The following is a 16,951-nucleotide window of genomic DNA, read 5'->3' as shown; positions in this document are numbered from 1 at the left end:
TCCAGTCCCTTCCTGTGCAAGTGGGAGGGGACTGGCTAGAGTTACTGGATAGGTGCATAGCTGGGAGTGAGCTGCTCCATGAAACAAGTGAAATAACTTCCTCCCTCCCCAGAGCAATGGGGGAACACAGGGGAGGAACGCTGACAGAATTCATTCTCTGGTCTGCTCGTGGGACATAACTACATGCCACTCCTCACAAAGGGCAGATTGTAACGTCACACACTTACTCTTAGTGAATTTGCGGGTAAAACTATTAGTTATAATTTTGGCTTTAAGTGAGGGTCAGATTTTGCAGGTGCTGAAGACACTGAAGTTGGTGGGAGTTGAGGGAACTCAGCAAGACACTGTAAGGTGCCAGGTTAAATTAAATCCCTTTAATGATGAACTAGACCCTTTCTCTAGTTCAGGGGCTCTGAAACTGGGGGTAGAGACCCCTCAGGGGATCGCGAGCTGTCAGCCTCCACCCCAATCCTCGCTTCACCTCCAGCATTTCTAATAGTCTTAAATATTAAAAAAAAGTTTGTTTAATTTATGGGGGGGGGAGTTGCACTCAGAGGCTTGCTGTGTGAAAGGGGTTACCACTACAAAAGTTTGAGAACCACTGCTCTAGTTCATCATTAAAGGGATATCATCAAGATTTCTAAGCCTGAAAACTGACCTACCTTAAAATTATTAGGGGCTTAGTCCTCCACATTTGAAACTTATTTCCTTGTCTGTTTTTATTTTAAATATACCATGTATTGTTGGGAGGGGTTGAGGGTTATTTTGTAGAGTAAGCTGAAGCATTTACCCTCTGTAAGTGGATATTGGTTATTTTGATGCTCATTATCTGTAGCTGCGTTTGCTTTAGTAAGTGAAGAACATTTTCACTGCTGGAGATGGTGCCAGCCTGACGGCCTTAGAGAGCAAGTCACAAAACAGTGGCAGTCCAGACAGCAGGTGGGCAAGCTGCCCCCAGTCTGCCCTGTCCAGTCATGATGGTGGCTCTTCTCATTTGAGACTCTTGTCTACAAGATCTCAGCTGACACCACGAGCTCATTCTACTCAGAGTAGGTACATAAACAGCCTGATGGTAATGACTCTTGGACACTACTGACCTGGGCTGGATTTGAACTGATGGTTTAGAAGTGAAAGGCTCCGTAGCCTATTACTGATTCCCAAGAGTTGCCAGTGTTACATTAAAGTTCAGGTTTAAAAAAAAAGTATATTTAACATTTTGAATGTAAATGTTAAATCACAACACCCGTGGATGAGTTCCTCTGAAATTCCTAAGGTACCTCTGACTATTTCTAAACCTGTTTCAACCGGGGCAAACATACTAGATTGTGTGCAGGGTCTTTGTTTTTTTCTGTCTGCAATAACACTTGTATCAGTGCTAATAGATGTTCTCAGACAGTCCCAGTACCCAGAGGAGATCACCCCTTAAGTCTTGGGCAGATCCTCTCCTCCACTTACTCTGAGTTTTTTTTTGCTTTAGAATAAAAGGTGAAAAAAGCCATTGTGGCAACAAGCGACAGCCAGCTGTGTGCGTGTCCCTGAGAAAGGGGAGAGAAGGTAGGAGACTGAGCAGAGGGAAGGGGTACTACAGCTGGTGTTAGAAGCAGGAGGAGGCTGCACCACAGAAGGAGAGGTGGGAGAGGGAAAGAGGCAAGGCAGCTGTAGGGGAGTTCCTGGGGCAGAGTACACATCATCATGAAAGAAATCACCTGGGGTGGAAAGCAGAACAGCAGGAGAGGTGGGGTGGGGTTGGGGGATGGGAAGAGAGCTGAATAAAGGAGTCTTGGTCAATAACCTGTTGTGCCTTTTTTTTTTTTTTTTTTTTTTTTGTAATTTTTGTCTATTATTTAATTTGGGAGCAAACCCTTCAAACAACCAGACAGGATCACTATATCTTGCTACAGTGAACTCTCCTGTATGTATGTGCACCTGCATGCTTTTTATAATGAAACTGAATGAAATTAGCAAATTGCAAGTGATGAAGAAAGCTTGGAGGAGAGTCCCTGGATTTGTTTAACACCAGGATTGAGGGCCTCTAGGCACAATGCAATAGAAATAATTCTTCAGAAATTACTTATGGTGCCTAGAGGCCCTGCTGAGATTGGATCCCACTGTGCTAGGTGCTGCAGAATTGTGGTGAATGAGAGTCTAAACAGATAAAGGCAAAGAGTGAGAAGGGAGACAGAGGCAGTGTGAGGGGAGGTGATATGCCTAGGGTGGCCAGGAGCCTGGTTTTCAACCGGAAGGTCAGATTGAAAAGGGGACCTGGCAGATCTACTGACCAGACACCTAAAGTCTGGTTACTGCGAGTGGGGTAGGCAGGGAGGCGCCAGTCATCACCCCCCACTCCAGCCCCTGCTGAGCTGGGGCTGCCTTCTACCTTCATCGGGCGGCTGCAGCTCCCAACCCTGACTCCGCAGGCAAGTCCCTCCTGACCTGGATCAGGAGAAGGTGCGAGGGGAAAAGCGGCGAGCGAGGAAGAGTGGATGGGGGCGGGGCCTCAGCGGAAGGGGGGGAATAGATGGGGCTGGAGTCCCAAGGTTACACAGCAAGTCAGTAGTAGATCTGGGAATAGAACCCATGTTTTCTGTATCCCAGTCCAATGCCCTGTCAAGTAGACCACTCTGCTTCCCTAGTAAATAGAGATTTGATGTTTGTAATCACTGTTACTTCTGTTGCCAGGAGTTTGTGTGTGGCTGTATTGTTTGTGTGTAACAATACACTATCTCTGCAAAACATTCATACGACCAGTGGCATGGTATGCTTTAGGGATGCTTTCTTCAGAAAAGAGAGAGCAAGCACTTTGAAGGACCTTTAGAACTTTTGCGTATTAAAAGTTAGGTTTTTACCCTTCACATTGCAATTTCTCTTGTGCTTCATTCTTTTAGAGGAGTGAGTGATGTTATGTAACTTAAGTGGAGAATTGCCTCTTTATGCTCTAAAAATTATTGTGGGTTTGATAAAGCAGTTGACTAATTACTAAATTACCCACCATTGTTTAAAATACTTGCGCTGCAAAATGTAAATGAAAAAAATGTCTCCACGTGTCAGTATGAAAAATGACAATGGCAAAAATAATACATAGGACATCTGCTCTGATTTTTAAATTTTAAATTGCATTTAAGGCAGATGTTGCAGAATTTGAATGAAATAGGCATAGATGGGGGAAATATAGCTATTTACTTTTTATGAAATCCCATTTTATGGTTAAATCCCCTGTCAATATCTGAACTGATGCCTATATTTTTCTGTTGTTTTCAGCAGAACAAACAATGAATTAAAATGCCTTCTGTATTAAGAGGATGTACAGTATTAATATTTTAAAGAGGTTCTCATTGGAATTCTGGAACATGAGGAATTAGGATGGAATATATGGAATATTTTACTGTCTTTTCTGCTCTGTTTTTTCCAGGAGAATACATAAAGACATGGAGGCCAAGGTATTTTCTGTTGAAGAACGATGGCACATTCATTGGCTACAAAGAGCGGCCGCAGGATGTTGACCAACGGGAATCCCCTTTAAATAATTTCTCCGTAGCTCGTAAGCATTTTCACAGGCACTCTCATTCTTGCTGTATGGGTTTTACAGAATTATTGTACGCATAGCCCTTATACACAATATCTTTCATGTTAAATCAAAATCAGCTCAAGACAAATGTTCTATGAAAACATAAAAAGTTTTCATTTTATGCAATATTAGATTTTGCAGTGTTAATCTGATTTGTAGCTTTGAAGTACAAATGATTAATGCAAAGGTGTGATTGCATTTACTTTATGTAATACACTGTTATTTTTCAGTCTTTTCTAGTTGAATTTACTAATTGTTGTTTATAGTTACAATACAAAATACTCTTTTACTATTTTACCTTTACTCTTCTTATACGTTGTACATTGGGAAAAATAGCTAATTTTAAACCCTGATTCAGCAAAGTACTTATACATGGCTAATCCCATTCAGTAGTATAAGATTAAGAACATTGCAGAATCAGGGCTTTCAACCCTAAACTACATGTTTGCTGTTTGGATATGGTCCTAAGTGTGTTGAAATCAATGGGAGTCTTTCCATTTACTTCAATGGGCATGAGATCAGGCCCTGAAATTGATGGAGTGTGTTCAATTTTTTAATTTATTTTAAAATCAAAATTATGTGTCAGAGGCAACAAGAGAATTTTTGGGCTCAGGGGATAATAGAAATTGGTCCTCTTCCTACTTCCCTTCTCCTGGGCATTCTTTACCATGTTCGTAGAAATGTAGGGCTGGAAGGCACCATGAGAAGTCACCAAGTCCGGCCCCCTGCGCTGTGGCAGGAACAAATAAACCTAGACCGTCTCTGACAGGTGTTTATCCAACCTGTTCTTAAAAATCTCCTATGATGGGGATTCCACAACCTCCCTTAGAAGGATTTTCCAGAGCTTAACTACCATTGTAGTTAGAAAGTTTTTCCTAATATCTAGCCTAAATCTCCCTTACTGAAGATTAAGCCCATTACCTCTTGTACATCTTCAGTGGACATGGAGAACAATTGATCACCATCTTCATTATAAAAGCCCTGAATATATCTGAAGACTGTTATCAGGTCCCCTGACTCCCCCAGTCTTCTTTTCTGAAAAGTAAACACCCAGGATTTTTTAACCTTTGCTTGGGTAGGTTTGCTAAACCTTGTTATCATTTTTGTTGCTTTCTTCTAAACTCTGTCCAATTTGTCCACATCTTTCCCAAGGTGTGGCCCCCCCAGAATTGGATACAGCACTCCAAGTGTGGCCTCACTAATGCCAAGTAGAGCAGGACGATTACCTCCTGGGTCTTATATGAAATACTCCTGTTAATACACCCCAGAATTCTGGCCTTTTTTCACAGCTGCTTCACATTGGTGTCTCTCTTTCAGTTAGTGATGCACCATAATCCCCAGATGTGTTTCCTCAGTACTGCCATCTATCCTGGTATTCCCCAATTTGTAGTTGTGCATTTGATTTTTCCTTCCTAATTGAGTTGCCAATTGCAACTTGTCTTTATTGAGTTTCATCATGTTGAATTCAGAACAATTCTCCAGTTTATCAAGGTTGTTTTGAATTCTAATCCTGCCCTCCAAAGTGCTTGCAACCCCTCCCAGCAAGGTGTCATCTGCAAATTTTATAAGCATGCTCTCAACTCTATTGTCCAAGTCATTAATGAAAATGTCGAATAGTACTGGACCCACGATTGACCCCTGTGGAACCCTACTAGAGTCATTCTCCCAGTTTGACAGTGAACCATCGGTAACTACTCTCTGAGGACAGTTTTTCAACTAGGTGTGCACCCATCTTATAATAATTTCATCTAGATCACATTTCCCTACTTTCCCAGTCAAAGAAGGAAATTAGGTTGGTTTGGCAGGATTTATTCTTGACAAATCCATGCTGGCTATTCCTTATAATCCTGTTATCCTCCAGGTGCTTACCAATTGGTTGTTTAATAATTTGTTCCAGTATCTTCCCTGGTATCCAAGTTAGACTGACTGGTCTATAATGCCCTGAGTCCTCTTTGTTCCCCTTTTTAAATATAGGTACTGTGTTTGCCCTTCTCCACTCACCTGTCCTCCAGGAATTCTCAAAGATAATAGCTAATGGTTTTGAGATTGCTTCAGCTAGTTCCTTAAGTACCCTATGATGAATTTCATCAGGCCCTGCCGACTTGAATACATCTAACTTATTTAAATATTCTTTAACCTGTTCGTCCCCTATTTTGGCTTCCGTTCCATCTTATTGTCCGCTATTCTGTCTCAACGTCTATCTTCCTCATGCTGATATGCAGTCCGCCCTTCATTTCACCTCACTTCCCACAGCTTTACAAATGGAATCATGCAGCATTTGTTATAAAGAGTGCTCCATTGAGCGTCCCTGCCTGGTAGGCTGGGTAGTGAAGCTCTGCCTGAGGAGCAGCAGTGGGCACTCTATACATTGAGGGGGGAGCTAGATGCCTTTTAAAGATTAGGTACAAAAATGAATCTCCAATCAGATTTCTTCTAGGGCATCCTGAGGCCTATTAAAACACAAAAAGGTTCTTGGGAATTATTGCTCTGTGCCAGCCATTCACATGACAGACCTGGTACCCATGTGCCCAATAGGTGTGTAGTCACTTATTTTAGGGTGAGATGAGGCTGGGAGTAAAAAACGAGCGTGTTATCACAAGTTGCATCAGTCCAGAATGACAAGTGTGTGTGTTTGGGGCTTTTGTCTTGCCAAGCCAATCCCAAGAGAGATTTGATTAGTATTTTCACTTCAGCAATGATAGAGCCTATAATGCTTCCCTCTTTATGCTGATTTCTCCTTACAGGTCAGAAAAGTAAAGAAAGCAGCAGAAAGCCATTAAATCCTAGGCTTTGTCTACACTGGCAACTGAACTTTTGTTGTTCAGAGGTGTTAAAAAAACACACCCCCCCCGAAAGACAAAAGTTTTGCCAATGAAAAGCACCGGTGTAAACTGCGCTTTGTCAGCAGGAGCGCTCTCTTGCTGACAAAGCTACCACTGCTTGTTGGGGATGGAAGTTTTTTGTGGGTGGGAGAGCTCTCTCTTGATGACAAACAGCGGCTAAACTGAGTGTCTTTTAGTGGCACGGCTGTAGCAGCAAAGCCGTGTCGCTAAAAGGTGCGTAGTGTAGACAAAGTCCTAGACTGTCTTTTCAAGCACTTGATATGTACCCTGAAGATTTTAACACCTTCATTAAGTTGATGCTAACTATATTTTTATGGTAATTACAGAGGAAAGGTCAATGCTAAGGTTTGAAAATGGTGAGCATTACCTCCTTTCTTCTGCTTTTCTTCCATAACTCATTCAGAAGGGGTTAACTTATTCCTTAGTTGAGGGTTCTGAGAATTTTTGGCAGATCAAGCCTGTTGGTCTAGGCATGTATAACAAGCTCATTGTCATGGTATCAGAGTATCTTACAGACAGACACAGGTCCACCATAAGGGGTATCATCCTGGCAAGAATGGGGAGGTGGAGGAAAAGTGTTTTTGGAAGCTGCTGGTATTTGGAAATACAGTGGCAATGAAGAGTCCAGGAGGATCCCAAGACTGCAAACTGTCTTGATGATCAACCGGCAGACATCTTTGCTTGAGGCAGTGATTGTAGTTTGGGCTAGTTGTTGAAACTACCATGAACGCATCACAACTTCCTACACTCTTTGCTGGCTTCAAATCAAATTCACTGGCGTGGTCCTTATATTCAAAGCACTCCATGGCCTGGACTCAGGATACCTAAAAGACCATCTAAAGCTCTGGGACAAAGACCATAATTGACAACTACGCTCTTTTGGCCAAGTGGGACCCTTATTATTAAGAGTAAAGGTTATCCGTGTGGGAGACAGAAACCGCACCACTTTCCACTCCAAGTGCAAGGCACGCTTATTTGATCTTGCCTTCTCTAATACAAACACATAGCAACGGGCATATTTATTTTGTAAAAAAAAACCTACCAAAATAAGACACACTTCTGCACATGTTTCTCCTTCTGAGACGAGAGTGAAAGAACAAACACTTGACCAATGTGTGGTCACATTGCTTAATGCTCTACTGGAAGGCTTTCAGATACTATGATGATGAGCATGGTATAAAAAAACTATTTAGATCTCACTAGACACTCTCTTCCATCTTGCTCAGATTTAGCTTTGTTCAGCTACTTGTCATCGAGGCACTGAGCTCTGGCACTTTAAATAGAACTGGGAATCACCTGCATACTATTGGCATTGGAGACCCAGTTATGTTACACTCTTGTCTCTCTGAGCCTGCTCAAACTTCTCTCTCTGCCCCCAAATCTGATCGCCCACTTTCATTGGAGTCTGTTAGTCTGTGAAGCATGCTTGTAGTTGGGTAAAGGGCCGTCCAAAATGTATAAAGTTAACTCGGGCTTCCTTTACAAGTATCAGATGAAGAACACAGCCCAAAATACTATTTTCACTCTGCCAGCGGGATACACATAGCTAGCAGCGGCTCAGGGAAGGTTGATACTAGCAAAAGTGGGGACAGGCTTGCCCCAGAGTGTTACATAAAAACTTTTCAATTTGTTTTCAGTAATTTCACAACTCCAAATATTTGCTATTCAGTGAAATTCAACTAAGTGGCTCTTTCTCTGTCAAAAACTTGTGAAATTGCAGATTTTTCATGGCAAAACTACTTTTGCTCAAAAATTACTCTGTTGCTGCCTGAAATCTTCATGTTTTCCACTAGAAAACAGTTTTCACTCAGTGGTCTAATCTTCCAGAAGAAAAGGTTTTAAATGAAAATAGGGCCATTTTCATATTTGTAATGAAATGCAAAAACTCAAATATTGAGTATTCCAGTTTTGTTGTGAATAAGTCGCACCTCCTGCTACACATGTGAGAATAACACACTGAAGGAAGGGGGCAGATGGTATTAGAGAAGAGTTTGATTCCCCCCCACCCCCGAGGAAGAATAAATAAGACAGTGGGTCCAATACTAACCACATTTCTCCACAGTAGGTGCAGAAATATAAGTTGCATCTACAGTTTTGCAATCTGCAAGTCCCTCGCTACCCTAGGATCAGGCTAGACTCTCATGCTTCAGATGGAATGGGCTTTGATCCCATCACTGTCTGTGAAAGCTTGTCTGAAAAGCCGCCTCTGTAAAATCAGTCTTATCTTTATTTTAAAAAAGGAAAAAAAGAAAAAGCCTGCTTCTCCTTTGCCTACTGTACATTTTGAAATCTCCGTTCACCTGTTTGTGTAGTTCAAGGATACAATTTGGAAATTTCCTCCCATAAAATACTTGTTGGTGATTTCAGTTTATTCCATCAAAACTAATGTCTAATCCTTCTGAGTGTGCAGCTCCAACAGATTTGCAGGGTTGAATCTCTGCTCTTATTGGTAATTTATTTTGTTTTTCCTGCACTACCAAGAGAGATTAGGTAAGAGACCTTCTAGCAAATCAGTGTTCATGCGGATCTTTTCTGAAATAATGTAAAACACCCCAGAGATCATGCAGGCAAATAACAAATAGATTCTATTGCTATGAACGGCTTAGGTTAGTGGAACTCATAGTGATGGTAATCTCTGGTTGCCACGCACATCTCCATATTAGATGATAAACCCTCCTTTAAATTTTATGCATCTGAAAGAGGTAATTTATAGAAAAAATTAACATGGAAATAGAGAAGAGCCTGCTACAAGGAACAGATTATTTTCCTGTCATCAAAATTTGAGTGGACTATGTTCAATATAAGAGGTTTTGTTGCATTTGGTATATGATAACTGCAGTCGCCCAACTAAACTAGTAGTAGTTTTATGGGCAGGACTGTGTATCTGTGGCCAAGAATTATCAGTGTTCTGGACCTTTTGCACAAGGTGATCAGATTCCAGTAGATAACTTGATTTTATCAGCGATCTCCAGGGTCCAATGAATTTACATACCTTGCTGACTCTGGGCATACGGTGGCATTCAGAACTCTGTTCTCACTTGCACCTTGGTATTGTATGATTAGGTCTATCCAGTAGCACAGAGAGAAGGCTTGCTATGAGACACAACATTCCTTATTTGCCTTTTCAAACCATCTCTTCTTCACCAGACCGCTCTTCTTACTGTCTGTCCTTTTAATTTTTTTTATTAAAAAAAAAAAAAAAGTGGGGAGCGAAGGTGTCTTCCTTGACATTATTGGTTTAAAACGTGATGTCATTAAATAGGGAGCAGAGTTTGACACCTTCATCACAAATAATCTGGCTTTTAGCTTAAGTGCTAGGGAAGCAAATATTGTGACATTTTAGAAAGTCACTAGGATAATACTAAGTGTCTTTCAAATACAAAATGATCATTTGCATTTGAATGCCTTCGTGTCTGTTCCTGTTAAACAATTTCTCTGTCCTACTTATTTTAAGACCAAATGCCAAGAAAGAATCAAGAGGTTCTTGAGAATAGTTTACATCATTTTTTTTAAACAGGCTGCAGTTTATAGTACAGATTTCGTTGCAAATGGGGAATAGTGGTATGGGTCCATTTGACAGGACTGATTGTTTTTTCTAAGTGGGCAGGTGATCTTCAGCTGATATTGGAGGCATGAGGTTGTTTTCATATCAGAACATAAAAATGTGATATCAGTCATCCATAGTATCATAGGGCCAGTAATAACTTTTTATTTATGGAGTGCTATAGGTGTGCATGATGCTGTACTGACATATAAAAATGGTAACCTGTCCTGAGTAGTTTGTAAAGTACCACAAAGAGCACTGTCAGATTTAAAGATTTTTTATTTATTTATTTATTTTAAAAGAGGTATTTCCTGGGTTCATTGATAAAATAAAGTCCAGGAGACTCAGCTATGTCTGGAGGAAATTGGGTAGTAACTTGATTAATTTTTAAAAAATCTATGTGGTACAGTACTTTAGTGTAATGCAAGTTAAAAATAAAGATTACTGCATTTTGTGATACGTTCTGTTATGATTGAGCAGAGTAATTAGACAGCATATTGTTCACCAAACAAAACACTTCTGTGTGACATATTTGAATTATAGTGGTTATTAACTGACAAATCTCTATTATTCATCTTGCTGCATGCGTTAAAGATTGCTGGATCAGCAAGCTTAACAAATATCAATGGACAGTGCTGATTTAGATGAAATGTGTTGATATTTAATTGGTCCCGTTCTCTGTATTGAAAAGCCTAGCATAGTTTGTTATGCTGAAGTTAAGTAGTTAATTTTTGTTTTTATGGTGACTTACAGAAATATTTACTAGCTGAAAATATCTATTCATAGATATCAAGTAGTGTAGCAAGCGGGTCCATGACAAGGACATTGACTAAATACATGTAAAAAAAATTTTATTAATAGTCTCTTAAAAATAATATTGAGCTGCAGGGTAAACATAGCAGACAACTCACAATTTTTTAATCTCATTAGCTATAGCCAGTATTATTATTTGTTTGTATTATACAGTAGTATTTAGAGGCCTCAGCAAAGATCAGTGCTCCATTTGTTCAAACGCATAGTCCTTGCTCAAAGAGAATACAGTCTAACTAGACAAAACAGACGAAAAATAGGAGGGGAAACAGGCAAAGAGAGGTAAAGTGGCTTGCCCAAGGTCACGCTGCAGGTCAGTTGCAGAGCCAAAGGTAGAACTCATTCCACAGTCCTATCCACTGGACCATGCTAACTCTTATCATAGTATACAGTGTAAACTATAGTTCCTTAAAAGATGGTGGCAGCTACAGGAGCACATGCAGTAGAGGTGGGTACAGCATAATAAAAGCATAACTGCATCTGTTTGTGGTGGTTCTTTAATGTTCGTTTTTCTAGGGAATGAGGAAGTGCTGTTTATCACACTAAAACCTTTCCATGACTCATTAATAAACTTTCTCTTTTCTTATTGCAATTCTTTAGTAGGACACAGTATAACCTCAGCATGCTATTAAAGAAAAATTAGATTTTCTTGTGATAAAAAAGGCAAAATTACTTGTTGAAAAGCTTATAATTTCAGCAGCAAATGAGGCATGAAATATATTGCCAAAAATACAGAACCCAAATACCCTGGCAGTAAATATTTTATCTTACAGACAATGTGCTAATTAACGGCTTGAATTTAAAATGGGACACTCTAAGTTTTCACAATAATAAAATTTGCCTCACAATGCTAGAGTGTATACTCTTAAGAAAAGAATGGATCCAGAGTGATAGTACACATTACTAAATTGTATCTTACTGAAGGAGGAACCTGTTAGAAGCTTTAGTAGTAAGTAGAGATGTCTTCTTGACTGTTTATAGGGCCTTTTGTTTACTGTGAAGTTAATTTAGAACTTTTAGACCAAATAATAATGAGGCAGTGCTTTCAGAAAGCACAGAGCAAGAGACTTGATGCTGGAACAAGAACAGCTACATTCAACAACTCTTCCCTTTTTTTTTTTTGGTCCTTTTTGTTTTTATTTGGGCGATTGGTTGAGGTTTCCATTAGAAGGAGGAACTCTATTATTATTAGAGCTCTGCTGAATGCAATTCAGAAAACTAGGTACAAAAAATGTCTTAAAATAGCCTGAAGATTGCTACTTAACTGAACTTACTTGAGTTTGTTCAGCTTACAGCAGCCATTCTGCTATTAATGAGGATCAATGTCGGCCCCAAATTTGAAGGATCTTAAGCTGTCTGTCTCATGAGGAATGGCCATAAAATACCAAATGTGGCTTTGAAAGAAAGAAAAAAAGGACCACTTTATTCCTAAGAGATGCAGAAATAATTTTGTGAAGAAAGTGCTGTGTGAATGACGGTATAAGGAGTCCACTTTATGGTTTATGGATGTTATGAAATGATCCTTACTTCTGTGGAATTGTTAGTTTAGATTGTGTTGTGGTATCTGCAGGGGTGAAAGCTGTCACCAGAGTTTAACATGGGTGTCTGCACATCCATTCTCTGGGTGTTTTTTATGCTAAGAAGGTCCTTTTCAGAATGCCCCTTTGTGATCTGCCCCTTATAATGATAAGGTAATGAGGACTGGAGGTTCTTTCCTCCAGAGACTGTTTTGTTGATCTTTCTGTTAGCCACAGGGGTCTTTGTAGAACAAGGACTGAAAACACACTCTCTGCTAAAAGAAAAGGAGGACTTGTGGCACCTTAGAGACTAACCAATTTATTTGAGCATAAGCTTTCATGAGCTACGGCTCACTTCATTGGATGCATCTGATGTAGCTCACAAAAGCTTATGCTCAAATAAATTTGTTAGTCTCTAAGGTGCCACAAGTACTCCTGTTCTTTTTGTGGATACAGACTAACACGGCTGCTACTCTGAAACTCTCTGTTAACTTCTTCAAAGCTATGGGCCTGATCCTGTGTGACTGAAATTGATGAGGGCTTTGCCATTAACCTCAGTGGATGCAGTAATCAGACCCACTGTGAACTGCCCCTGTCATGTGCTCTGCTCCACACGGTCAGGGGAATGTGGGACCTGAGTTTGGATCTCTTTAGTGGCATTACCCTGTATGGCTGGTCAGCTCTGAAGGCTTTCTAAATAGAACTTGATTCAAGCAAAGCTTAAATGACTATCTGCTGAGCTATTTATTGGTTTCATCAGCATAGCAAACTGTCTTATGTCTCCTAAAGAAGTACTTAGAGATTTCTGTGGCTGATTAATTGCAACAGTTTGCTAGATAAGAATAAAGACAAATGATTATTTAAACCTGCTTATGTACCATGACTTTTTCTTCCTTGATTGTGGTAGAATGCCAGCTGATGAAGACAGAACGACCTAAACCAAACACATTCATCATTAGATGCCTCCAGTGGACCACAGTAATTGAAAGAACATTTCATGTGGAGACTCTAGAGGAGCGGTATGTTTCATTCATATTTAATACATAAACTACTTGCAAAAGCAGATGTGAATGTTCAGCGCTATTAGTGCAGTCCTTGCAAAAGCTCTGATTTCTCAGGTGACATAGGTCTAGAATCTAATAGGTTTACGTTTTCAAAAGTACAAATGATCTTTTTGTCACAATTTTGGGGTGGTCCAACCTGAGAGACCTTTATAAAGGGGCTTGATTTTTCAGAGGGTGGGTGCTCAGCCCCACGCGAGTTGTTGATTTCATGGCTCTCGTTGCGTAAGAAATAAAGGTTCTCCCACCTTGAGATTACGGGGAGAGGTCAGCACAAAGCAAAACAAAAATCCCAGTAGAGTTGAGCTGTCTCCGCCTACTGACCCTTTCTGAGGACACCTTTTTAAGGAACAAGTTAGTTGTATTGCTACCACCTGCTAATGGGTTATGTAAATAAGATGATAAAAGTGATGACAGAGAAGTAATATGCTGCTGCCTGAGACTTGTATTTCAGCTGTTGAAGGAAACAGAGCTAAAAGAATGTATCCTGTACTCTGACTAGTGGAGAATTGATCTCTTACCTGCTGAGAGAACAGATCCCAGCGTAGCTGTTTACAGCTACTGGCTGTTTAAATATTTAAATTGCTGTTCAGCTGTTGAATTTAGATTGTTCCCCGGTATCATTGTGGGGTATTTAAAATCCCCCCCTTATGTATGACAGGCACAATATTTGTCTTTAACCTCCACACATTTTTACCTGATTCTCTTAGCTTATTTTCTACTTAGTCTTTCATTCATTGATTCCAGTTGGTGTCATATTAATGGCTTATGATTCTGTTATGAGGACATGGGGAGGATGAAAACAAACTAAAGCAAAGAAAAGTAAATTACGTGTTTTCTTTTATCACTTTGTAGCAGATGGCCCCCAAAATGAACGAGACACCGTCCATTTCAGGGGGATTGCATTTCAGTCTTCCTTTCGTCCCTCCCAACCAATTAGAAAGGCTGCATCCAGGGTGGATAAAAATCAATGATTTTTAAAAAAAAAATCAGAAAAATCAGATTTTTTTAAAATTTAAATCAGATTTTTTTTATAAAATGCTTTTTGAGGAAAAAGCCTATCTAAAGATAGCTTTAATTAAGATACATTATAGCTCAGAGATATCTCATCATGGAATAGGGATTATACATTCTAATTCTATATGACTATGAGACAATATATTCATGTAATGTTTAAGAAAAGTTTTGTAAATGAGTTCCAATAGTTCGTGGATTAGGGACCCAATTGTATGGGGTTCCACAAGCTTCTGTATAGATTATTTCGGTTAATCTTTCTATCTACCCAATGGGACTCAGTGCTCAGTCTAGAAGATACCATCAGAGATGCTTAGTTTTTCAGTTCTCAAATTATGGATTTATGTCTCCAGAGGTAACATGCTTGTTAACAGCAAAAATGTTTTAAAATAAATAAATAACATATAGAGGTGAAAAATAAAAGACCTCAATTCTATTGTCTCTCTGCAAATTTGTGTACACAGAGTCAATCCCTTACCTCTCTCTAAAAGTGCAAAGTTTCAAAAAGTTCAATGAATAGAAGATTGTTGGGGGCAGAATAGATCTGGACAAGGAGAAGAAGTCTGGAGATAAATGTGAGAAGCGAGGGACATATGCTTTTTTGTTAAAATATTATATCTTTGCTGTTGAAAAAAAAATCCACAATACTTAACGTCATTTTAGTTAAATAGAACAATTTAAATGTCTGTCTAGTGATGTTCTCCTCCTCATACAGCATGGCAAGAAAATCCTCCAAATATTAATGATTAACCTGTTGAATTGGAGATAGTTCACCTCCCAATGACTTCATAAATATCTGCTTCAATTACCTTTGGTAAATGAAATAACCAACTAATCATTCATTCATTTTCTAATATAGCTGTAAAACTAATCAGAAAAGTTTTCAAAATAAATCACTGTTTAAAAATGAATAGTGTGTACCTTCTAAAAATGAAACCTACATCTATCTCTGAGTTGTGAAGAATATGTATTAAGTTTATAACAACCAGCAGGAATGCACTTTTATGTAAAACTATGGTTAAATCAAATCCACCTTGGCTGCATCACAGCCTGGAACTGCTAATACTAGTCATCTCTGCAACATACATTTGGAAGATAGTCTGAAGGTACATCTACACTTGCGGTGGCATGTAGAATACACACACTGCACGCCCAGCTAGCATGGGTATAAATAGCAGTGTAGACGGCTTAGGTGAGTAGAGTAGAGTGCCCTACACGCCTGAACCCCAAGGTATATACTGTATGTGGTGCTCTGCATGCCCACACAGTGCTTCCCACATCAACACTGCCATTTTTAGCAGTGTAGCATCCTGCTGTTGGAGCCTTTTCCTGCTGCAGTGCCTGGGGAAAGGCTCCGTCAGCAGGGATCTGCAAGAACCTTTCCCCACTGCCTCCCCACTCCCAGAGCCTTTCGCTGCCTTGTGTAGCTATACACTGCACTGAGTGTGGACACAGTCTGCCTTTCACTCTGGCTTCTAGCTACACGTAGCCTGCATGCCTCCGCCAGTGTAGACAGGATCTAAGGGTGAAATCCTGGCCCCAGTGAAGTCAGTGGCATTTCACCCAAAATCAGTAAAAGAGATCTAAAAATAGACTTAAAAGTAGATGTAGCTTGAATGTCCTTTTATTCTTTAAACCCAAAAGCTGCTTTTAAGAGGGAAATGGAGAAATGTGAACACAAATGGAGGAAGGATGTTTTCTTTGTAATGGTTATTTTTAATGTTTAGAGGTGGGGCATAAAGACAGGCATTCCTGATGTTGAAGAAAAATCTGTGCCTTTGTTCAGAAACTATTATTCCGTGTGCAGATGTGACCACTTGGCATCTCAAGGGCCTCACCTCAAGACTCCAGTGTCTGAGGATCTTCTGAGCAAGGGTTGATCATGCAAGTTAAGGTTGCCTGGACAAAATCCACAGGTTTTGCTAACTTCACTCCACATCCCCTCTTTGAGGATAGGCAGATATTCTCCAGACAGAGAATACTAAATTGAACATAATTTGCCTAAAGAAACTAGATAGGACAAGTGTATTATTCAGACAGTGAAAAATTCAAGGTACTGCAGGGCGAGAGTGAGGGGTTTACAAGGTAATGCCAGTGTAGCTGCTATATTTTTAATTAGAATTGTATGCCAGATACTCTCTCTTGCCTGGACCTTGTATTTGTTTTTTCCTATTTTATTTTTCAAACTGAAGTTCAGCTGTTTTGAAAGATGTACTGTCTAAAGCTAATTTTTTTCAATCGCCCCTCACAATGCACCTGGGAAACATATCTCCCCAAATTCTGTGTAGCTGCCCGCAAACTACTTACTCTAGTGTGTTCACTCCAGTGCATATTTGGAGGTGCAGTTGTGGAGGCGTATTTTAAAAATTTGTATGTTATGATGAAGTGGACACAGCAGTATCTGCATCTTAAACATTTTTAACACTTTCTTCTTATTAGGCAGATCTTTTGAATGTAATCATGGGAGCCTGTGCTGCAGAGTCACTCTTTCCAGAATTTTAGAATTAAATGCTCTTAATTACTTTTCCCTGTCTAGCTGTAAGGGGGGATTTTCCAAAGTATTAAGCACTGGTCTATCTCTGCTCCGATTGTAGTTA

The 16,951-nt window shown here is 39.8% G+C and overlaps 1 protein-coding gene across 3 annotated transcripts in view; it reads left to right on the top strand.

Annotated features, from left to right (window-relative positions):
* Window positions 1–16,951, top strand: part of AKT1 (AKT serine/threonine kinase 1) — a 108,777-nt gene that overhangs the window by 44,272 nt on the left and 47,554 nt on the right. For all 3 annotated transcript variants that reach the window (XM_074956344.1, XM_074956342.1, XM_074956343.1), the window contains exons 3-4: window positions 3,410–3,538; window positions 13,187–13,298. In XM_074956344.1, the coding sequence (XP_074812445.1) occupies window positions 3,410–3,538; window positions 13,187–13,298 (241 nt within the window). The remainder of the gene's footprint in view (window positions 1–3,409; window positions 3,539–13,186; window positions 13,299–16,951) is intronic.

Source organism: Natator depressus, chromosome 6, assembly GCF_965152275.1.
Source record: "Natator depressus isolate rNatDep1 chromosome 6, rNatDep2.hap1, whole genome shotgun sequence".
NCBI lineage: Eukaryota > Metazoa > Chordata > Testudines > Cheloniidae > Natator > Natator depressus.
Note: the sequence above shows the minus strand (reverse complement) of the source record. Positions and strands in the feature narration are given on the sequence as shown.